The 25,605-nt window shown below is 36.1% G+C and overlaps 1 protein-coding gene across 5 annotated transcripts; it reads right to left on the bottom strand.

Moving 5' to 3' along the window:
• Positions 1-501: 501 nt before the first annotated feature.
• Positions 502-24,590, bottom strand: LOC145469154 (voltage-dependent L-type calcium channel subunit beta-2-like). Of its 5 annotated transcripts, none has more exons than XM_081452853.1 (14): positions 23,908-24,590; positions 23,678-23,740; positions 9,225-9,332; positions 8,668-8,790; positions 8,328-8,395; positions 8,009-8,083; positions 7,769-7,863; positions 7,108-7,253; positions 6,646-6,729; positions 6,200-6,258; positions 5,731-5,840; positions 5,203-5,354; positions 4,471-4,566; positions 502-4,175 (listed from the first exon to the last, which is right to left on the bottom strand). In XM_081452853.1, the coding sequence occupies exons 1-14, from the start codon at positions 23,989-23,991 to the stop codon at positions 3,978-3,980; spliced, it is 1,461 nt and encodes a 486-aa protein (XP_081308979.1). In that variant the 5' UTR covers positions 23,992-24,590; the 3' UTR covers positions 502-3,977. The 5 variants fall into 5 exon arrangements, with proteins under 5 accessions (XP_081308979.1, XP_081308977.1, XP_081308981.1 ...); XM_081452851.1 differs by having other exon boundaries at positions 7,769-7,866; positions 23,908-24,581; XM_081452855.1 differs by lacking the exons at positions 23,678-23,740; positions 23,908-24,590 and adding an exon at positions 20,699-23,667 and having other exon boundaries at positions 7,769-7,866.
• Positions 24,591-25,605: the final 1,015 nt, after the last annotated feature.

The following is a 25,605-nucleotide window of genomic DNA, read 5'->3' as shown; positions in this document are numbered from 1 at the left end:
ATGTATGGAGACGCCATGCTGGTGCCCATCCGTATGGGCACCAACATGGCGGCCGGAAACGAACAGAAACATCTGTCACTGAGTTTTGCTACAAAAGCGTGAATTTATCCTTCGAGGAACTCTAAAACATTAAAATAATACTTTTTCTAAGACATGAACTGTTCAGATAGCCAAATTCCCCGAAATAAGTCACTTTTTTAACCATCATTACAGCTCTCTAGGCCGTGATATAAATGCCGCGTCACGCAAAAACTTTGAAATTCAAGCGTGATTTGATTTTGACCATAACCCTAAGTGGGTATAGGGCCAGGAAATTCAAGCGTAGTGTATCACAAAACCAAGAACCCATTCGGAGCGAAAATTTGTATGAATATTAGTTTTCAGCTGCTCTTATATATCACTAGAGTAAAATCTCAGGAAGATCAATAGTTCTGTAGTTTGAATTTTACTGACGTTATGTGAAAACCAGCTATTGGAAGTGAAGAAAAACAGCAAAACATGTTAAGTGTTGAAAATTTATTTACAAATCACTGTTGAGCATTGCACAGAGAACCAAATTGCTTCTTAAGGAGGCACGACAATAATTAACATTCAATAAAGTGACTTAGTCTCTAGTCTCCACTCCAAACCACTCAGAGAGTCCGCGCACGAGTACAGTTACACGCCGTAAAGATTGTTCTGGTAGACAAGATCGCAGAATTGTATTTTGAAACCAAATGCACGATGCCGTCATGCAATAGAAGCTTCACTAAAATCTTCTTGAAAATTGTTATCAGATTCCAAATTTGATAAGCTTGGAAGCTTGAATTGTGTAATAATATTTTCCAGTGTTTTTTTTTATATATTTCCTTGTGTACTTCAACGATCACAGCTCGCGAGCGGCACTGACTCTCTGGGGTGGTTATTAAGAGAGTGATGTCCGTAACATTTGTTTACAGTAAGAGAAACAACCTGGCTAAAACCGCAATGCAAAAATTTTAGTTCCAGTGTTTTTGTAAGCTGTACTGTCTACCGATTTTTTTTAAATAGCAGTGAATGGCGAAGGCGCCATTTTCAAGAGATAAACAAAAACTCTATTACATGTGTTGAGACAGCAAAGTCTCATAATAAAGATTATTTCAAAAGTGGGATAAAAACGTATATTTCATTACTTTCCATACTTTGGCAAACACGATCAGGGCAAAATATACGTACCTCATATAATATTACTGATAATTTTTTGTCATAATTATTTGTCTATTGAACTTCGATACAGTTCTGATTGTGAATCAGCTATGACGACCTTCTAATTCTATTGGGCTGCTCCAAGTTCTCGACACTGCAGTCAACTAGAAAGCACTATATTTTTAGATTTATCCTAACACTTAAATATATACCTTCGCAAAGCGTAACAGAATATTTCCCAGTGTTAAACAAATTGCTTTACAAATACAAATGACAAGGACAGCATAGTTTCAAATTGTACAAGAAAATTATAGCAAGTCACAGCGTATAAAGAAGCGTCATTATGGCCCGCTGAGCTTTGCTTAAAATCACATCAAGCACATAACCTTTCAAGATATCAACTTCCAAATTAACTTCCTAAATTCTTAACAGGGAATTTTTAGTAATGGCAAAAATGTTAATATTACGAAATTGGCTCGAAAATTAGAAGGCACACGACTAAATGCCAATTAAAGACCAATTATTCCCGTACCACCATCCTCACTTAATTAAAATTTCAGACGCATTTTCGCACGGTATCCGAAAATTCGTTCATGTTTGTCGCTACCTCTCTTAAAAGCTTTCAAACTTCTTCCTTTTCCTTTCGACAAGCTTTTTAACTTTTAATCTTTGATCTCTACCATACAATCTCGAAAAATGTTTTGGTTTCAAAACAATTACTCAAAAGTGCGAAATTCTGGTGTCGCTCTTCCCGAATCGCGAAATAAAGTTGACGCGAAAATTTACTGCAATACGATAAGTTGGAGAGTTTCTCTCTGGTGATTAATACACTATTTCTCACTAAGCGTTGGCTTGCTCAACATCGATATTAAGAGGAGAATTTAGATTTTGATATCTTGTGATGGCAGAACAGACATACAAACTTACTATTGAAAAATTATTGAAAAGTAGTGAAAACAAACAAAAAAACTTAGCTGTCCATGAAATGAATAATTTAACACTGAGGAAATTGTTTCACCCCCTGATCAGATTCAAAAAGCTTTCATTTCTCGCCTCGTCTGTACAAATATATCTGTACAATGCCATTCTGCGATAACCTACGTTTGGCAATCTCTTTAAAAATAACTTTATCTGCTAGCGCTAAGTTAAATAGAACTGCTATACAACAAAAACCTCCAAGAAATAACTAGCGCACAGACTTATGGAGGTTCATAATTTTAAACTTACATCAGAGTAAAAATATCTCACCCGTGCAGCTATGGAATATTACCAGAGCGACTGAATTCACAACCATTTACGAAAAAGCAAATCAAAAGGACTTATCTACTCTACCTGTTACGGAAAAACATTTACAACGTCTTATTAACAGGCAAATGAGTAATTAGACCCAGTGCCTTGCGCATCTAGAACAGCTTAAATTAACTTCTAAAGTGGAACAGAATTTGGCGATGGCTAAATTTGCTACAAAACTGAACCTTTGGCAGCACAAAAGAGAAGTACCCTTTGCCCAATCGTTCTCTTCAGCTCAAAACTTACTTACTCACTATATTCTCTACTTATAAAAAAACGCTGTTGTCACAAGTAAAGGCTATGTTACATAACAAAGAAGTGCAAATTCTCATTGTAAGTAGGTAGGAACCACATTGCTTTCTTAAAACAATATAAAATAGTTAACAATAAAGTGGCTCTGAGCCATACTTGTGTCTTTTGTCACTAGATAATTACTTTTCCCGACTACTGTTCTACGATTGTGTACAATTCTTTTCCGGGCAAGGGGAGAAAGAAGACTGGCTTTGTGAAGTGTGCTAGATGGCTTGCACTTTAACACTAGTACTGCAGTATGCTTTAAAAAATCGGAACCACGTTATCCAGGCTAGTGAGTTATTAAAAGGGTTCACTGATTACAGAAAGGTTTATTTAACTAGCCAACTGCAAGAACGAAGAGAATTACTTGTGCCAAAATTGCCACCTATTTGTCGCCTCTTGTACTTCACAAATTCTAGTGTTCTCCAACAGTTTTGCCACTGTCGCAGTTTAGCAAAACACCCGTCCAGCAAGAAACCTTCTGCAAGCTGTTTGGATTACTTGGAGAAGTAAGAATGATAGGTCAAGCATTATAATATAAAAGCCTAGTGCCTGCATATGTAGTTTTCTTAACAATACGGAACACCGACAAGAAGAGGCAAGAGAAGTGCTTGCATTAGCAACGATGGCTGTACGACTTCCACCCGTTATTAGTTGACAGAAAAAGTTCTGTAACTTCATCCACATAACACGTTCAGCTAGTCCTACCCATTCCACGATCGATTAAATTTCTTGGATTCCTAACTACGATTTTGACACAAACCTTCAGCTTGACTGGTTTCTAATCCCGCGCGCAATGCACTCGGTTCTCTAGATCCTCTAGTTTCTAGTCCATAAACTATTAACAAATGGGTAAAAATACTTAGCAGTCCTTGTGTAGGGTGATGCACTCTTCGTGTAAGCTTATTCCATTTGTCTTCTCCAAAGCAAATCCGCAGCTGAGTATGATAGTTGCCTTGCCATTACATATTACATTGTACATCTCGACCCAGGCTCCCTCAAGGGATACCCGGCAACGTAACACTTTCACTGTACACTTCAATGTTAACTCCGTGAGTTTTTGGATTTGTCTGTACTGTGAAATGTCTCAATTCTCTTCACTACCTTGTTTCTCCCCAATGGCCATGAATACATAGACTAGCCTCACATGCAATGCATCTTGGGTAGTAAATTCTGTCCAATTGAACTCGGGCAAAATAGAGTTGCTTTGTAATGCAACGCTACATATGTCACAGGTAAACACTGGGCCGTTCATTTGAGTCCACGGTGTGATACTGCTGACTTGATGGAGAAGGCTGGACTGTCGGCAGCCTGCTGCCTGGTTGGTTTGGAGGATGTGTTGCTCTCCAGTAACTCTCGAGGAATTCTCCTAGGTGATCACAAGCGTCATCAAGCTGTGCTTCATCCAAGACAAGATCATAAGAATCCTTTGTGAAAAAAACAATTTTCACATGTTAGTTTACGCCATTTGTCTCCATATACTATGCCTTTACACTTAGTGTCAGGGCACAAAATTGACGAAACAAAGTAAAATCTGAAAAATTGCACGAAAGCACTGCTAAAGAGCTTGTCACACCCTGGCAAACTCAAAAGTTAGAACCATCTTGTACAGCATAATAAACAGTACCAAATGAAAGTACTGCTCAGTAACTTTCATTTGAATGGTCACAGACTAGGGTACACTACATGAAGAGTCATTTAAAGATGGTCCACCATACTCACGTCACCGCATTGTGCTAATTTTTCTGCCGCCACCAACTGAACGTTGAGATTCCTAGACTGTGACTTGCCACGTGTTTTTATTAGCCTTTGTAAGACCTGCGAAAACGACAACAATATCTTACTGATTTTTCATCTGAGACATGAACATAGGGTGATCTCCCTTTAGTTGGAGATATCCTCCTTTCCTCAAGAAAACAACTGGAGATTGGATCACTTGGAAGGGGAATATTTCAAGACACTTAATTTTAACGAATTTGGAGAATTCGTTCAACATTTCATTTATTAAAAAAGCCACTTTCGTTTATGCGAAATCAAATTTTTGCAATGTTAAAAGGATCGCGCTAAAACGCACAGGAATTTCAATCCGGATCCCTTAAAAGAGCCCAGTCACGTTATTTTGAGTTATTTTGCCCATGTACAAGATTACCTTTAAATTGAAGGAATCATGAAAATAGTAGTTTACTAAGATAGCAAAACACCAAAGAGATAATAATAAACCATGAAGGAACAAGGATGGCTAAGGATGGAGAAGATTAAAACGGATTACAACGGCGAACTTGCAAAAAATTAGCAAGGCTAAACTTTCAAGATAAGCAAACCGTGACGTAGCTCTTTTAATCTAGGTCACATGAGTCCTTTGACCATCTTCATCAGCGGCGTAGGTGAACTACAAAATCAGACTTTCATAAAATTGCAAAACTATAGGAATACAGGTACCAAGACAGCAATTACCTTGAGTGAATTGATTTTGATGTAGACCAACAGAGGAGCTAAAGACGTCTTGAAGAGTTGAGTTGGATGGTTGACACTTTCACAGTCTAACACTACCAAGTTCAGCCCTCGAGCCAATTCAAATATCCGCTCAATCTCTAGCTGTACTTCAGCTGTAAAGAATGTACGGTACATAACATGCATTAGACTGGTTACTGAAATGTTATAAGATTGTGATCATCACTTCATTGTGATTGGCTAAGAGCAGTACAAATTAACGCGCGCACGTTCGTAATTTTCTCAGGCATACAACAAATGAGCAGTCGTATGGAAGTTCGAGCATTTAAAAACAAGTGCAATTTGAAAGAACTTTCAAATATCACGAGTAAAAAAAGTTAATCCTTAATTGGACTCACACAACTCGCGTTTATATGATTACATTCATACAATATTAACATCCTGTGACGAGAGTTTTCTTCTTTCTGGAGGGAAAGCAATGTTAGTTCACAGAATACAATTAAGAACTGAAGGAGAAAAAGAAATCCATACCAAGTCCTGATTTAGTATTTGATTTCTCTATTATTGGTCTCTTGCTGGGATTCGAAAGAGTTGACCTTTTCGCCAAAGTTATGTCAGCATTAACACGCGATATTGTTATCCTGTAAAACAAAAAAAAAATATCATGAGTTTGTTTGTTCGAATGATACCACGTGTAACCTACTACAGCACACAGCTTAACAAGACTTATTTGTACTCGAAACAATGCAACAAATGCTAGTGAAAGACATCAATCACGTCCCCAGAGTCCGCGCGTTTTCGGTCAGTGGTGCCCAAACGCGAAACAGCTCTGGGCGAAGTATCGGACGAAATCAAAAACCGGAAGTAGAAACTCTCGTACGGATTGTACGCATGCGTTTGAGTTCAGTGATGGTTTCTGCACAAGCTGTGAGTAATGCTGGCTCACCTTCCGAATTCTCCCAGAGGGCTGGATAACTTGGTGTTATCCAAAACAACTTACCTTCCAGAAAACTTGTGTTTCATATAATCAAACAAAGCCTTCTGCATCATATCCGTGACCTATCAAGACACAAAGAAAATTAACAGTTTAAACTATGTTATAGAGTAAAGAAGTTTTCCTCTGCAATTTCAATTCAAATTTCTCCATTTGAATTAAAGCTTCATCATTAGGGAGAATTCCAAGGAAAGTTACATGCACTGTATAAGTCACAAACAGCACTATGGTTTACAAACGCAATGAAAGTTGTACAGGCATGAAGTAATAACTACTTTGAGGAAAAAAATGCTTAATGCTGAAGGTTTAGTTCACCGGTCTTTGACTTTGACCAAGTTTAAGTATATGGTCTGTACTCAAGTCACATGAATAGGGGACCTTTCTGTAAGGTCAAGTAAATTTAAGGCACCATAGGTGTTTAAACTGTTGTTGGAATTGAGGAAAATGCAGACCTCATAACCCTTTAGAGAAGGTCCAAGTAACACAATGGGCCTCATTGAGGGTACAACATCATAAGGTGAGAATTGTTCTTGTTGCTGAAAAAAAAAGAAACATAATGAACATTAGAAAAACAGAACAATACAAGAGGGACCACAATCTGGCAAATGTTTAGTGGGAAAATAAAATCTCTGGTTTACCAGATCACCTTGAAAAGAAACTTAATTTAACAGTATAGATTTAGATTTTGACCATAACCCTAAGTGGGTATAGGGCCAGAAATTTAACAGTATACATGTACTAAATCCCTTTTAGGGCATAAATGTGGAATTTTTAGTCTCTAATATTTAAAATGTCAATGTGCACCTTTATTTTTTACAAAATAGAGCCAAATCCTTAGCTTAAGCTGACAGCACAGTGATTTGTAACTAATACCATGATACCAACATTTTAAAACAGTATTACATTCAAGGTACCTTTTTGAAGAATGGCTTTTTGGATTTTCCACTCTGTGTTCCTTGGGAGGAGACCGTCGTTCCTGACACTGACCTTGGCAAGGATTTGTTAGTTGGACTTGACGGGCTTTGTTCATCGTCGTAATCCAGACCATTTTCATTGTCAACTATCATAAATGGAAACGACACATTAATGTACAGTAACATAGAAATGAATGACAAGATAACCAAAGACGGTCACTCTTACAACTTGTGTGCCAGGTGTTACAGTGCAAAATTGTCTGAAGTTTATCCCCTGGCCAACCATGTTTTTTTGTAAATGTAAGTCAACAATTTGAAATAGGAAAGTTGTCTTGCCTAAGATAACAAAGCAGTACAATGAGATTGTTAATTTGTACCTGTCACACTGAAGGATAAATTTGTCTGTTAGTCGAGCATTCTTACTACATGTAGTCCAGAGGTTTCATTAATGTTTACAGCAGGGTGGCAACTGCTTTTCACGGGCAGGCAAAACTATTTGAACTGAAATTCTTTCTAAGAAAAACTTTCCACTAGAAGGTCAAACAAGGCTGGCAAAATCGTTCTTGCAGCCCGTCAATTTGCATCGTATCTGGCCCTTAATGAAAATCCTGGTAGTTGCTCTAAATTAGTCAAAAATACAATATAAATAGTTACTACTTACTTTGTCCTGATGTTGATGACTGCCTGGAGGGTGATGTATTTGTTGGAGATTGTGCTTGATTCATCATTCCCTCAAACTGAAAGACACTACCAGACCTACTAAAAAGATACCACAAACAAAACAAAATCACAAAAATTGTATTCATATTATTTCAAATATCTTTAAAAAATAATAATAATAAAGAACTTCACATAACAACAACAATGTTCAACATCAACAGGATAGAATTACCACTCTTACCTTGTAGCTGTTTTACTTCCTTTTCCTCCGACACTGCTCAAACCCATCTGCTGAAGTGAATTTAACTTGCTAGGGCTGCAAATTAAGTTCACACGTAAGTTTACCATTTAATCAACAGGTTCATCAAAAATTAGACAAAGTCTAACCCTTTTTAACTCAAAATACCCAGGATATGAAAAATATTTTGAGCTATAGTGCTGGAGTAACCACTGAATAGAGTGTACATTCATGTCAGCCACTAATTCAGTTAATGAGACTAACATACCAAACTGCGTGCAGTTGAAAATTACCTTACAGCTGACAAGAGCATGATATTTACCTGGGAATAAACCCAATGTCGCATCCTTCCTTTACTACTCTTCCAATCCACCAATCGTCATTGAATTTCTGCAAATAAAATTTGTTAAGAGATCAAATAAGTAAGGCTTCAGGGAATATTTTCAACACAAATATTAGCGAAAGAAATATACGACGTTTCGACATCTTCAGATGTCATTGCCAGGTAAACGTGTAGCTTTTTTTTTTGCATCATAAAAGGATTTAAACAACTCCAGCTTAGAGGTCAGAGCAGGACTTGAGCCTGAGACTTACAGGTTTCAAGTTTGGAACCCTAACCACTCAGCCAAGCTGCCATGCAGTATATCTTTTAAAAAGCTTACCTCTTTAACATGAAGAAAATCTTTGGCTTCAAATGAAACGGCTGCTCCGTGAACTGGAGAATCATCGTCTGCACTTCCATCATAAGGAATGTTTGTTCTCACGGCAAATGCCACTTGCTTGGACTAAAGACGAGAATTTACAGCATGTAATGTAATGTCTGCTACAGACTGATGGTCATTTAGGACATGTTCTATTGGGATCAACTGTTAAGTCAGGTTGGTTGGGGTTTTAAAACTTTTTTTAGTTGGTTTAGTTGATCAACTTTTTCAACCAGCCTCGAACCAGGTTGAAATGGTGGAAAAAGCATTTGCGTGATTATCTCACATGATTGTAGCTTGTGTAAGGACTATTCCCAGGAGTTACCGCATTTCAACCAAAATAGGTTGGAAAAGTGTTCTGTTGAGAAACATCAACTATATCAACCTAAACCGTTGGGGTTGAAAAAGTTGATACCAATAGGAACACGACCTCGCTAACCTTGAACTATTGTATTAGTGACTAGTGTATTAGTGTGACGAGAAATCAGATGTTTATCAACACTGCAAGTTCTTCTTACCCGTGCAGCCTCCAGGGCCTCTAAAGCTCTCCTTTGCAAATCTCGTCGAGAGATCTCTCTCTCCTCTTCTAGACTGCTGGTGTCAGATGTTCGGCCACCGTCAATTTCCTGCAAAATATGTTACAAACTAGTTTGTAAGTGTCATCAACAATAGTAACTATTAAGTTTGGAAATCAATAAGGCTTACAGTTGGAATAGTTTATGCTGGAACAAAGCAAAGCTTACCCCAGGGACAAATAGCATGAAGTGATAAGAAGTACATGTAGCACTAATCCCTCTAAATTTGATACATGTACTGGTCTATCAAAACTAAGCAAGCCCCCCCCCCTTCCCCCCTGGTATTTTTTCAGGTTGCTCTAGCAGTTTGCCGATACCCATTTACACACCTGGGCGGGGGGAGAGAGAGAGACACTGTTCACCCCTCTCTAATGATAACACAATCACACACCGTACTGTACAAATGAATTGACATTTTTAAAATTCTTTTTCAGTGAAATGCTTTTGTTTCTGTTCAGCAGAGAATCATATCTAACCGCTTTTAATAAAGAGAATTAGTGGCTTGGAAACCACTACAGGCCAACAGTGTGTTTCATTTTTTATTCACATGGACTCAAAATTTTGCAACTATATACTGAATAAATCAAAATAACCCACCGATCAAAAGCTTCAAGGTAATTAAAAAAAAAAAACAGAAAAAAAATACACTACAAATAATCCAATCACAATGTACAAAATACCAAAGCATGTATGTTTAAAGCTATCAGCAAATGTTAAAAATGCATGTTTGACATATGCAGTATTTATAACAATTTAAAATAAGAGAAAAAATATATGCATTTCTACCAAAGTGTGACATCAATCTACAACATTAGCATTATTTTATTACGTTACACAATTCAGAGTTGAGTATTTCTTTTTTTCCATTCACTGCCTAACTGAACAAACAGTAAAATACTTAATATGCATGGCCATAATTTTTGAGAAATCAAACAATATTATGCATGTTGCTTTAGAACAACATTCAAATAACTTGTCAATTAATGCAACATAAATATTTCAAATTAGCATCATAGGACTGTGTGTAGCATTTATTGTAACGAGGACACCTCAAATATTTCACATAAACCTTATTTTTTTACAAGAAAATACAGCTACAGTTTACAGTCACCCTCAACATCCACAACATGACACAACCCAAGTACACACAAAATAATATTTATTGACACTTTGAGTGCCTCAAAGTGAAAACAAACAAATATTCTTTCTCAATACAAAGATTTTCACACCATTTGCTGGAGAATACCTTAAAAATCACAAGTGTTGAGCTGGATCTAAAAGCTTGCACCTAACGTTGCTAGTCAGTTTAAAACCCATATCAATATAAAATGAATAAATTTCTCATTCAATGATCTCAATCAACCGTAGCAAAACACACTTCAAGTTGCACTTCAAATTGAAAAACAAAACCAACTATAATGATGTTTGCAACGCTGTGAAATAAATTCTTTTAGTCATTAAACGTATTCAGTAAAAAGACATTGCCATGCAGCAAGACGAAAGTACAACAAGCTCTGACTCACCCAGTCATGAAGCAACATACTGGCTTCTGAAGAATAATTTGATGTACAGCCCAGACAATAAAGATTGTATAACCCGTCTCCCTTATAAGCAGCACCAACTGGGATACTGCTGTCTTCTTTAAAACCAAACATGCATCATCACATAAACTGGACCATTCTTTCTGCTGTCTGACTTCACTTTTATCCAAATGTCCTCGCACAAATTTTGAACATAGAATACACGCCGTAGATTCAAGTTGAGAGATTCCAATTTTTATCACAGTTTGTTTAGCACTTCCTTTGAAATAATAGGAGGCAGATTTTTCAAGTTAACAGATATTATTCAACTTGAGCCACAGCAAACCAAGACAACAATGGTTATTCCACGTTCTTTCAAAGGAATCTACATGTATTACAATTTTCATTTCGACAAATCACAAGGCACAGTGGGCAAAACAAAAAACTGAAGCTTAATTAACAGATGTGAATCATCACCTATTTAATATTTACAAGGGAACTTTCAGCAGCCTTCTTAAAAACAAATTCAAAGTAAATTGGAGAAGAAAGTGATATTTTCTTGTGCTAAGAACTGCTTAATTCTTACTGTTAGCTTAAACTTGATATGACTTCAGAGGAAAATACACCACTAAAAGTCTTATAATCAGCCCAGCCTATCTTCAGCATCAATTATTGATCAGCTCCCAACCTTGTGAATTGTAATTTGGGGCTTGTCTGGAATTAATATAAAACTCCTAAATGTTTTATGTGGATGGAAAAATACATGACAAAATAATTCTTTGCTCCCATGATAGGTAGCACTCTTTCATCCTAACACTCTAAATAATTTGTATTTCCCATTTGACTAGCTAAATTTCACACATCTATAGCTTTTTTTAACCATAAATACAGTGCAAACACTATCTTTGTATACACACTGAATGTATTTATGATAAACATTTTCCCACATTCTCTATCGATGGGCTTTCCGGTGTTAAATCTTTCTTACAAGTTTCACAATAATGTCAAGGAATCCTCAAGAATGAAATCTCTTAACAAACTTTTGCTTACAACAGCGCCTTCTACAGAAATGGCATAATTTATGTTAACAATGCTGGAATATGTCATAAATATTTCATTTAACGTGCTTCAGTGTTAGTGTAAAGATTTCTGGAAGTCAAAAATTTCATGATTGTAAAATAAACTCCACTTGATAGCATTATAAACCAACTTTGGAATGAAAATGAACTGGAAATAAATGATCTTTAAACTACCCATAAATGGCTTCATAGTCTGTAAACTACATTACTTTGTATTTAAGAATAAAGAACTTTGAATTCCATTGCCAACTTTCTAGTGTAAGAGGGATATAAGCTAGCTAATATGATATCAAAAAAAGAACTTTTTCTAATGACCAACATACTATTGTAGAGTGCATAATTACCACAACTAATAATAAATAATATAACTAAAACAATTTAAAGTGAAAATTCAGTGTGTGAGTTTTTACTACAGGAAAAACTATTTATAACCTTTAACAGATTTGTTTAGTGCTGTAATCACTGACATAGTCAAACAATTCTGAATAAATCCTATACAGTATTGTGCTTCAAAATTACATGTCTATACAATTAAGTGCATTAAACATCACGTCTCACAGACCAACAGACAGACAGACAGACACTCAGCCAAAACAGAGTGAAAGACCAACAGACAAAAAGACTGATTGACTGAAAGACACCCAGACCAGTAAGAAGACAGTGGGCCAGGACACACAGACATGCCAATGAGGAGTTTATTCTATGAACCTTACTGACCAAGTGCAAGGGCCTTACTAAGAGAATATGGGAGTGAGGTCTTGACAGTATTTACGGACTGAGCACGGTAAGGTCTATCCAAAAAAGACCAAATGCTGATATTCTCCCATTGCCGTCTCAACCAAGCTTGCTTATAAGAGATTTATTACATGACTGAAATGTTTACAAAAAAATCCCACAATCATGGACTGGAAAGACACTGTAAACTTCTAGTCTGCAATTCTGAAATTCAACTTCAGTTGGCATTTTCTTGTTTTTGGTGTTCTCAAAAGAAAAGAAGGACAAGAGAATTAGAAGAAACAGAAAAAGAATTTGTTTTGGGTACATTAACTCTTTTGGGAAACTGAGTAAGCCACAAAAGAACCAGAAAATCACCAAAAGTGGCAGCGAGTGATCATTTGGAACAGTGCCCTGTCTAATACGTAGTCAATATTGGAGCAAGGTTCCTGATTGGTCGATTTTTAGTTATTGGTCCTCTGAACTTGTTTGTTAATAGAAAGATACACTGACTGACAGTTAGATGCAGACAACCTAACAGCTAGCCAGGCAGACTGTCAGACCAACAACAGAAAGATAGAAATCCTAAAAGTTAGCTACATTTTCAATTGTGTGTAACCATTATTATGAGGCCTGTGGATTCCCAGAATACCCAAAGCTCTACATAGTGAAATGCATACATCTTTATGCCTAGCAGTACTACAATATTTTTATCTAACAAGTCACACTTTACTTTAGGAGTCCACATGGTTGTCAAACTGCTTGGTCAAGAACAAATATCATGAGGCTACAGTAGGCTGTGGTCTAACAAAAATTACGAGGAGCCCAAAGGTTCCTAACCATGAAATCCTGGGTGCCCAGCACTTGGCTTATTTGAAAAAAGTAAGTTTTTCCAGTCGTCCAAAGGAAAAAAAATTAGTCACCTATGACATCCAGATGCATCATGTGCACAGCCCTGATGTGTTACTAAATACAAAGATAATTCAACCAGTAATTCTTAATTTCATAATGATCCAGAATTCTAGCTGATTTCTTTTCTTATGACAGGTTGAAGAACAAAGAACCAATAGCAAATAATTGTCTGTGTTACCTAGAGTCATTTGTGCCTTTAATTACTGAGTTTAAGTGAACGACATAAAGTTTTTAAGCCCAGAGTAACATTGCAAAAAACAACAGTTAACAAAACAGAGGCATCAAAATTCCTTTTCATGACTTGCATGGACAATTTATCTGATAGGTACAGGTGAAACACAAAGGGTACATTTTATAAATTTATCACATGCCAGCTGAATAACATATAAATCAGGTAATGCGAAGTACCAATCATCTAGATACATGTACAACTGTAGAACTATCTATGACACATACATGTATGAGCAAGATAAATGATTTTAAGCAGTAGAATCTACTATGGATCAGATCTGGCATAAATTTAAGATTCCAATAATTTTTAAAAAATGTCAATCAACTCGCAAAAAGCGACAATGTCCATAGTAAGGACCCACATGTCATGAAACACAGCCTTTATTGATCTAAAATGGTTTCTGAGTCTTAAAACCTTAAATGCAGAGAGCAGAATAATATGTTGAATATGATAACTTTTCATCATCTACATGTGTATCTAGAAACAGCCTTAACCAACAGAGACCTGTAGGAAACACAGCTTAAATTATAGTGACAACATCAACAATACAAAATGTTCCATAGAAAAACATATTAACTGGTAAAAGTTCACGAACAAGCTTCAAATTACCATTTCTCAACTGAAATTCCTGTTCATGTTTGTAGCTTATGCAATACACACGAACAGGTATCTTATCAACCATATAATAACAAACAATTACATGGCTGTTAGGTTATGCTAATTTGCCAACCTCTGCATGTAATTGTGTCAAACAACGGCAAAAAACATCAAAGAACAGTTGTTTAATATAGCATATTCTCCAATAAATTATCTCCCATTACATAAATTTCCCACAAGCTCCCTTAAGAACAACTGCAATCTGTGGTTGTTGTTTCAATGAGATAAGGAAAAAACAATGCACTATACAGATTATGACATACTGAGCCAAAATATACGGATTTCACAGGCTGATACTTGAGTCTTAGATATAACACTCACTAACAACACCAACTTACCATTAACAAAGGAGATGAATGCAGCAAAAGAACAGGAGTTTATGTCAAGGAATCCTTTGGTTTGGGCACAAGTGAACTATTTTACAAAATTGTATTGGCAGCGCTGAAACCACAGTCAAGCATAAAGTTACAGCGCTGTCCTAGCGTGCCTCGAAACACTCTCCAGAGAATACTTGTTCTGTAATTATCACAACAGCTCAGAGATGCATGTGATTTAGAACATTCAGGAGAAACATGAATTTACCACGACAATAATTTTCTGCTATGTAGCAACATCCTGCATGTTAGCAGATGTGGACTGTTCCAGCTGCAATATCGACACATAGTTTACAAATCCTGTTTATATTAACACATGTATTTCAGTGAACCTGATTGGTTCTACAGATATATCACAGTCAATTCTGCTTGCCAGCAGGTAATAATTTACAAGAATTGTAGATTCACAACTTCTCAGACAGTAACTCTAAATTAGTTTGTAAAAAAATTCTGCATAACTCATAGTTCCTAAAATTACTTAACAATGGCAAAATGAAGGAATGCTTAAGTTTTTTGTTGAAACAGGTTTCCAGTGCAATGTTAACATCTACGGCACTTTAATGCCACCAGAATACTATCATTAAAAATTCATACATACAAGCAATTTTTGCTTCCAAAGCAACAGTTAAACAAAGATGTGTCTGCCATCTTAAAAGACAGTAAAACTTAAAGCCACTATACCACAAGGTAGATCTTAATTCAAATCAACAGTGAAGGGTTTTCTAATATGTACAGATCTGTGCTAGTAATATTAACACTAACAAGAAATTACAGGGACATTAGTGAACTAATTATGCAAGAATTGAATGTTTAAAGAGCCACCTGCTAAACAACTCACATCAAAGATTCATGGCAAAACTTACTGGGTTTCACCAGCGTAAACGCAACACATTGAAACACACCCACCACAAATAACCTTGACTACAAAAAATTCAGAATTTTTTACAAGTTAGATGGAGAAAAATATTGAATACCTGATCTTTCAAACAAAACAGCTTGACAAACAATATCAAATGAGGTTTATTTATCACAATGCCACAATGTAAAATAAATATTATATTCGACACATAGATATTAAAAGTTCTTCCCGTAAAACCTTAAAAAACTTGTACTCCACAGTCACTCTCCTAAACTGCCCACAACTTTTCTCATTTTCTTAATGTTGCAATAAATATTGACAGAATTCAGCATTATACTAGGCAATGTGTTACGCAAAAGTTTGTGTAAACCTATCGTAATATAAACATTTTTTAGCTAAAAACCATAGTAATTATGGATCTTCTAATACAAAACAAGAGTCCTGGGTATACTATTGTAATAATTGCCTTTACCAACCTATTAGACATGTGCAAAACAAAACAAAAAATCTAAAACACATTGAGAGATTAATGATAATGCCTGTCAGTGGAGAGCCCTGTTTAAGTCTGCATATAAGGCAAGTGACCTGAGCTTATTGCAGTTTCTGTAGCAAGAAGCAACTAGGTGAGTATTTCTACTCCCCCTGGATGGGATGCTAGTCCATCACTGGGCTACCCCCCCAGCATGAAATTCACTGGTACCCATTTATACACCTGGGTGGAGAGAGAGGCACTGTCAGATTAAAGTGTCTTGCCCAAGAACACAACACAATGTCCACGGCCAGGGCTCGAACCCGGACCACTCCATCCAGAGTCGAGCGCACTAACCATGAGGCCACCATGCCTCCTTGATCCTGCCTGGTGTAAAACATTTTGCCTAAAATGAAATCTTTTTACACGTACACCTGTAATATTTGATGGACATACGCAATTGAATTCTTGAATAATAAAAATAATATAAAGTTTGTTATCAAGTGCAAAAATAGGTAAAATAGGTAATTGGCCAATGGTAAAACACAAAAAATTGATGTGTCTTGGGGCTTTTGTAAAAATAGACTGTAAACATAAACATTTATGTTGTGAAATTTGTTCTTACTTCAAGTTAGCATAATATGAAAGAAACTGTATATTGCACATCAATCAGTGAGCTGGCAATGCTGAGTTTTCATATGTACACAATTATATACAACACAAACTAGGCTGCAAGCAAGCCCTAACTGGCACAAGGCTAGAGCTGTATTTTACCTATACTGTACATGAACAAGAACAAATTTAAAGTACACTAAAGGGATTTGAACTAATAGAAACATACACATGTACCCTAAAATCACACTTCACAATTTCCAAGTATTTTACAAACACATGAACATGTAAATGTAAATGCTCCAACATCTTAGTTTGTCCCAAAATTTATATTATTTTTCTCGAGTTTGACACTACAATCATGTATGTTTGTTTAATAAGTGCTCCGCATACAGCCTCTTTTCTTTGTGTCACATCTAAGTCAACTCCAAACATTACTGTGCGCATTCCTGAGCAACGTTTTGTTGCTATAAATATAGGAAAGATTTGGTTTTATAATTAAAAAACATTACAATAAACATCCGTGACATTAGTGACCTCAAGTACTAATTAAATCACTGCTGGCAGCTTTAATCTTAAATTATGATCATTATGTGTACCAATGTCAGCATTTTTATTCTCTTGTTAAGTCTTAGGTATCTTTAAGGTAATCCTTTACATAAGCCTTATTGGTTTCCCTGGGCTTCCTTGCCTTATACATTGATATGTTGTAAATAATTATATTTAAATGGTAAAAAATAAAACAAACAAACAAAAAACAAGCTCATAACGTTAGTGCCAGGGAGGTCAACAGGGGGTCAATACTGTGTTCAGCAGGAATGCAATTGGTTTTCACAGGCAGTCATTTAACTTCAACCTCAAGCTTCTTCCTACAAAAACATGTCACATAGCAGGTCAAAGCGACCAGTGCCCAGCTCACCCCTGCAGGTTACATGACCTTACACCATCATGCTGGCTTCTCAAATGTGACTGAAACTGACTGACCACAAGAAATCAACTAAAAAACTAAAAGACAAATTCCCAATTGAAAATAAATGAACATGTCCTTAGAATAGTCTCAGGACCTACACAGTGTGGCCATTGGAAACAAAAAAGCTTATATTGTAAGCTGGGGTTGTGCTCTAGAAGCGTATGGGTGCCACAGGCAACTAACTTTGCCTTTGGGCGACTGAAAAAACTTACTTTTTTCATATAAGCTTCAGTGCTGGGCACCCAGGATTCCATGGTTAGGAACCTTTGGGCTCCTTGTAATTTTTCTTGAACCACAGCCTTGGTGGGCCTTAACTCAAATCCTGCGAAGGATGTATTGAACTCAGAGACCTTTTAGTTTAAAATGGACTGCTTCGATCTTTTGTTCTTGCTACTCTGATTTTCTATGTCATTGTGGGTTGCTATCACCAGATTTTCACAACCCATTGCCCTTACTGTATTATATTTTCTAATTATTCATGCCACCTACACCACTTTTTGTATCATGCACAGTGAAATATTTTCTGTAGATCAGCAAAAGCTTGGAATTAAAAGAATAACAGTAGCTCAAGGCCTCAATGGAATCATCTATTTATCAACCCAACTTGCTACTAAAGGACAACTTCAAACATTTACTGAAGCTGAACTAAGCTACAACAAGGTTTTCCTCTTACATTCTGTCACACTTGCATGGGTGGGTGGGTGGGAGTGGGGTTGTCAGGTGCATGGGTAGGAGAGGGGTGGTCAGGTGGGTGGAGGGTGGGAAGATGGCTATAAACTATGAACCCCAACACACAATAGCACCCACATCCAGCCATGGAGAACAATGTTGAGGACATTCCACTTATTCTGTTCCTCCAACAGCAGAAATCTACACCTTGTCCTAGTTGTGTGATTTGTTTGCATATTAAACAAGAGTGCCATTCAGTCATATACACACTGTAACAGTTAACAAAACAAGCCATGAAATCACAACTAAAGGCATACTGCATTGTATAAAATAAGTAGACATGGGTGTGAATTTCTTACAATTTCAACTATGGTTGTTGAAATATTATGATACTATATTTTGATTCAATTATACATTATGTTCCTTACAACATACTTCATATATCATGCAAAACAGACATGAACAGTGGACTTCAACAATTTTTTTTGGTTGCTCAACATTGAGAAATTGGTGTACATATATATACAAAACATTCTACATGCACTTCTCAATCAAACACAACAGGAAAGTAATGAGTGACTGAAAGAGAAACAGAGACAAGGCAACTTTATAAAGTTGTGAAAATATGCATGCCTAACAATGAGGTCTGCATAAGGAAAGAAATGTTTTGATCAAACTGAAAACAGAATCTGGAATCAAGGATTCAAGAGTCAAATCAATGTTATGTGGAAATCTAAACAACTCTTGTCAAGAAAACATGAACAGATTTTTCAGTACCCAAACTCATTTGGAGCTGAAGTCACTGTGACATCTGCAAAGTTCATTTCATGCAACCTCAGTTCTAAGTGATTGTTGCTGAACAAAGCTTCTCATTTCTAACACAGGACAACACAAACAAACACAAAATTTTACTAGTTAGATATAAACCTTGATGAAATATACAATGAGCCATACACGTACAGTTATAATTGTGCTGTATTAATAATCCATTGTGATAGTTTAGACAATCATATTTATGAGGCAAGTCGAAAACTATATGGTTATTAAACTATATCTGCTAAACACAGAATGATAGCTTTATGGCGCATGTACATGATAACATATTATTCCAATGAACATTGCAAATCTGCTCAAGTTTCAATCAAGGATAGCAAAGTAGTTAATTCAACTGTGGAGAGTGGAGACCACAATGGCACACAAACAAATATGTACAGTACATGTATCCACAATGACGAAACATTTGCAATACTCCAACTTGCTTACAAAGTGATGACACTTAGTAACAGTAAGGTAACAACAAAAAATTTACTTACAATTTTAGGAACAGTCAGTAGATTGCTAGTAGCAGACTGAGCCATGGATAAAGGAAACAGCTGTTAGCAAAACACTGAACGGATTGACTACAACAGTGCTGAACCAAATAAACCTGTGTGCTCGCTTGCCTCTTGATTTTAAGAAAGGTTCATTGTAAATGCTTAGAACATTTCACATACTTGTTAGTGAAATATTTTACAAACTAGAATCTTCTAGCAGAAAATGAAGCTATGCCATGGAAGTCCAGAAGATTCTTCATCAAATAAAGAGGAAATCAGATTGCCACGTAAACAAAGAGCATTACTTTTAACCTAATAATTTGTTATTGTTCTTCTTTTATCAACCTTGTCCAGAATGATAAAAGGACTGGTTAAACAATGCAAAGTGTCATGAAAATGCTAAAGATATAAGACGCAAAAGTACAAACATTCATGGCAAAAGTATAATGTTTTTTACATGTTTGCACATCATATTTGGACAGGAAACTAAAAATAATGCAGACAGAGGAATCTAAACAACCCTTGCAAGAAAACAAGAAACAGATTTTTAACCTTATGTTTCACATTCAATGATGATCTTTGTTTGATGGGTTGCAGTCTTTAAGAGCAAAGCAGAGGAACTAAGCAATGAAAATTATCCATAATGGGTACATTTAAAGGTCTGTTACATTTCAAGACTGCAAGCAAAGAACTGATTATAGGAAGGGCTTTGTGTATGCTCTAAACATAACATTGCACAGAAAAACTGAACAGTCCTACATACACATTTCATCAGATAACAGTCTATACATAAGTCACAAATCGTAATAACACTTTCCTCAGTTTAGTCCAGCTGAATGTTATATAGTAGGTGAAATACATGTACAGAAGCTTCAACAAAATCTTCCAAATCATCAGCTTATATATAAATATAACTCACAGCACTAATAATAAGCACAATGCTACTACTAGCAACTATGAATTCTACCGACACAAAGAATCATGCATATGGTTTTAACATTACCAAGTGAAACATAATCTGTATATATGATCTTCACCTTGTTTCTTCTAGAGGAACGGAACATATTAGGGTGTCACTTTTTCAATATTTTTTGATGCTCTGTGTAGCTTAATATTCAGCTGATCAATGGATATTTATCCTGAAATATACTGATAAAAATTAACTATCTTCTATCTATCTGTCAGCTGATTGCTCAAGCATGTTATCTAAATATCAGGTTTCATGTCACAAACACATGCATGCAGAAGAAATACTCCCTTCTTTTTGTTGCCTATGAATAGCCTAGATTAAATTAGACCACCTCAACCTTTCTTTAACAAAACAGAAATATCAATACAGAAAAAGAAATAAAGAATGAACTCATAAGCACACTGTCAAATGGAACAGAACATTTTAAGAGAGAAGAATGGGCTTAGAAGTGAACTGTCCATTAAATAGAAACATTCTTTGACCTTTAACCTTGTATTAATGATGCACTTTTCAGATTGAATTCACACACACTGAATGCCATTCGTCTGCCACACAAGAATGCAACAGCACTTTATTTGCATGTCTTAGAGCCTGTTTTTCCAAACTGTGGAACTTTGAGATGGTAGCATATTTTCAAGTTGATATGGCGCTAGACTTGCTTTTCATTTAATCACTAGGAACGTGTAAAAGGAGGGGAAAAGATTTTGTGTAACTGCCAGCGGAGAAACAGAATCTCATGGACAGGTATGTGTGGAAAATATTTAAACCTAGAGATGTATCTGAGAAGAGAAACACTTGTAACTCTAAGAACTCCTGTATCGATCCTACCAGCAGTTGAACACAAATTGTCAAAAGGTATTTCAAACAAACAGACAAAAGGAAACTGGAAAAAAAGCAATGACTGGGAAGTGACCCTTGTGTACATAATATGGCTTTGAACCTTACAAGAACTGTATGGAAATTAGACAGAATTTTTGCTTGTCAGGTTTACATGTTCAACAACAAATTCAAACAAGTCACAATAAACTAAAGAAATAAGCATGAATTTTGATACACATGGAACAAAATGTTAGGAGAACATTTATTATAAACTTCCTTCACTCCACAAAAGCCTTATAATACCCTTAAAAGACACTGAAATATCAATATTGGATGACACTAGATGTCGCAGTTCAGGTATTACATAATAATTACATTATGATAATAATTCAATGACATAACCCTTATACTTTCATTACAAGGTGAGATCTTCATTGTTCAAGCCTGTGAGATATTCCTCACACACACTCAGGCAAACAGAACACAAATAAATCTGAGAAACAGAATGCAGAAGAAGACTCAAGCCGAAATTGCAGTCAGGAATGGATAACACATTAAAAATGCTTAAGTGAGCATGACTAATGTAATTTAATTCAAGCTTAAGGCAAACACAAGAGAGAGAATTGTTTTAGTAAAATGATGGGATTAGCTCAAAAGTATAATTGGCTTTTAAGTCAACGATTACACATGTGCAAGCACCATGATTTCAAACAAGACACAAAATAAAAAGCAGAACACAATTTTGACTTTTTGCATGTCAAGTTACTAAAAACCTTAAATTAATGCCAACTTGCATATATCATGGCAACAATTCAAAACCTATTTTGCCCTTTTGCTGAACGTAATTTGAGTGGTGCTAATTGTATAATAAAATTATCAGACCAAGAAGTAACATGTTGGGATATGTAGAAAAAAAAATCACTGACCAAATTGCTCACTCAGCAATTTTGTAACCTCGTGTCAACTGAATGCTAACGTAGACAAACTTTACCCTTGAGTACCACCAAAGCACAGCTAGTATTCAGTTGCATGTCAAACATTATATTTCTAACAAGAAGAAAGACATAACCATATAAATTTATTATATTTTTCAAATTAGATGTTGTGACCTTACAAGGTGGACTCTTCCCATATTATTCAGTTGTGAATAGACACTTAAGCTTGCCTGTATGAAGATCAAAATCACACTTAATCGGAGTATCAAAACTGAGATCTTATTGCTCACTTTGAAATCAAAGCCGTTCAGATCCAACGGATTTTGACCATTTAATCTTGGGATGTTCACTTGATTTTCATAAGACTCAAATAACTTAAAATTGCATAGGAGTCACTGAGAGAAACTCTTTAAAAAACAGACTACTACAAAGATATCCCTTCTGGAAATAATTGAGGAAGACAAATGTCCATTTGAAGTTTATGTGACGCTTTTTCATTGTATGTCATGATTCAAGATCCATCCACAACACTGATCTTGAAAGATGTCAACATAAACAAGAATCACAATGTTATACAGACACACGCCTTCCACAGAACAGCAGATCTGACTTGCAGATACTCTTTAACAATCAACGATCAGCCCTGTATCAGAGCTGTTCTGAAATAGCCATCATAATTATTATCAAGACGAACACTGAATTATTGTTTTGAATTGGGCAAAATGACCCAAAGCCAGCTCGCTACAAAGCAATAACTGTGTTTGTAGGATTATAACGGCCATCAACTAATGGCGATTAACGTCCAGAAGATGTTTTATTATTGCCTAAATATATATCTAAGAATCAATTTTCCACAACGGCAATGAAATGAAAGTCGAACTACTTTGCCATATAAAATAAAGGCAATGAAATGTCTACGAACGTCAACACGCGAGGTGACTTAATCGAAACAGGGATCATCGTACAAAGAAATCTTGCCGCTGTAAGGACAAATCCACAACTACTAGATTCTACAGGGTTTCAATTCTTGTATACAACAGCTTGCTGGGAAAATAATTATGCAAGAACGCGAAAAATCTGACTGTTGTGAAACCCACCAGTCTGTTCTTTTCACGTATTAATATGCAAGTATGCCGAGCTAAGCGATTGAAATCAACGAAGCTCCGACCATTTTTGCGACAAAATCTTCCAACACATTCAGTATATTTAAAGCGTCACAACCCAGGCAAATTATAACATTTTCTATAGGCCCAATTTCGACTTATTGTCGAGGTAATAGAGTATATATGTACCTTTCGGTAGCCGTCCGGCGATTTATAAGATCGTATTCTTCTCGGGTAAGGTCGATCCCAGCCCTGAACAAAACGAGAAAAGCTGAGTTAGGAAAACTACTTCGTAACAAATTAACTCAAGATATCAAAACGAACGACAGACAATTCTCGATTTCGCTTATAAGCGTCGTGAAGGGCAAAAATCGATGAAGGGAATAAGCTAGCAAGTCGGTTCGTTCGTTCCTTCTTACCTGTTCATGAACATCACTAGCGGTGGACACCGAATGTGTCGAGCCTGTCTCGTCGAAATATGGCTCCCTAACATCCTGAGCCATGACTCGGTCTTAGAAGAAGAATCATGCCATGGAAAGAAATATCTGCACGAACCGTGGACAACAAAATAAACTTTTGAGGCAATATATGAATATAAAATGTTCAACACCACCACCACATAGACATCAGCAGATGGCTGCTCTACTCATTTGCATCTTGTGACGTAACGGTAACATCGCATTTGATTGGCCGTCGGAGAGAGCCTCGACTTGAGAGTGCAGATTTTGAGGAATTCTGAGGAAAGCAAGAGCCGTCGACAATCTTTTTGCAACCAACTTCGTAGAATTTCCTCTTAGAATTTCATCATATTCGGTTTAAAAATAGCAACAATAAGCGTGACCCGGAAGTAAAATACTATTGCTAAATTTATCAGCAAAATGCTTCCCCTCGAGTGAAACTGATGCGCCCACGATTTTGTGTGGTCGCGTACTTTCAATCGTGGGATTAAAATTGTAGTTTGAATTTTAAGTGCACATTGTTAAAAGTTGCGCAATTTTAAACGGATCCAAGTAGCGTTAATAGATAATTTTAAGTCCTTTATTGCTCAGATATTGGTCATCATGATGTAAAAATCATTTCTGATCTCTTTAATAAACCAATATGTCGGCTTACATTGTGCGGAAAATTCTTGGCTACTGGACCCCTTTTTCACAGCATGAGGTCACCATAATATTTGCAGAAACACAAACAAGGCAAAATTAAAACCAATCTTAGAGATATCGCAGAAAAATTCTCAAGGTTTTTGACGAGTAATAATCGAGACTTCGAGGATTACTGTAAATAATTATATAGTTGAAAAATTAACTAAGCAAAACCTGGTTTAACCCATTTACTACTTCGTGTAAAAATAGGTGTTTACCTTTCTTTCTCACATGTAAATTAAGTGTGTTATTAAAATGCTGTGAAAATTTTAATTAATTATTTTTACCTTTTTGGTCACGCAATTAATTCCTGGAATACAAGTTTCTCTCTCTCTCTCTTTTTTTTTTTTTTTTTTTTTTTTTTTGCAAATTTCATCTAAATATAAATCAGAATACTTGGGTCTCATAAAATACGAGCCATATTTGAAAGCAGTAGTACATATCACTGATAAATGCGAAGAGCAAATGAATAACAAAACTAGCCCTTTTGCCACAGTGGTCAAGACCCGGGGTCAAGGTTTGTATCTAAAGCAAGCTTTACAACATTTATTTTCAGACTACAACTGCTATTTGTGGTAAACGTAGTTTTAGAGTTTGGATTTAGTCCACACTGGCTCGTAGCTCGTATTTCTAATAACTGTTACTTTCATGCACATTTTAGGGAAACAAGGTTCTGCTTGAATGTTGTCAGAGGACTATTTAGAGATAGAGACAGAGACAGAGAGAGACAGAGAGAGCGGTCACATCAAAAATTCTAAAGAGTAAAAAATTTATCATTTCATTTTCAGTGTACGTAGTTATTGAGGGTCGATCAAGAAACCAGTATTGGGTTAGATTGGGTTCACGCTCTCTCGCGTTCATTTCAATTTGCGTTAAGCGCGTGGTTTTGACAGCTCAGGTTAGTTGTTCGACTTCCCGGCTAATGAATTTTCGCGCGCAAGCTATTTTTGGAGCAATACGTAATGATCAGTCCCG

This window comes from Orbicella franksi, chromosome 15, assembly GCF_964199315.1.
Source record: "Orbicella franksi chromosome 15, jaOrbFran1.1, whole genome shotgun sequence".
Lineage (NCBI taxonomy): Eukaryota > Metazoa > Cnidaria > Anthozoa > Scleractinia > Merulinidae > Orbicella > Orbicella franksi.
The sequence above is the reverse complement of the archived record's forward strand: the minus strand, read 5'-3'. Positions and strand labels throughout refer to the sequence as shown.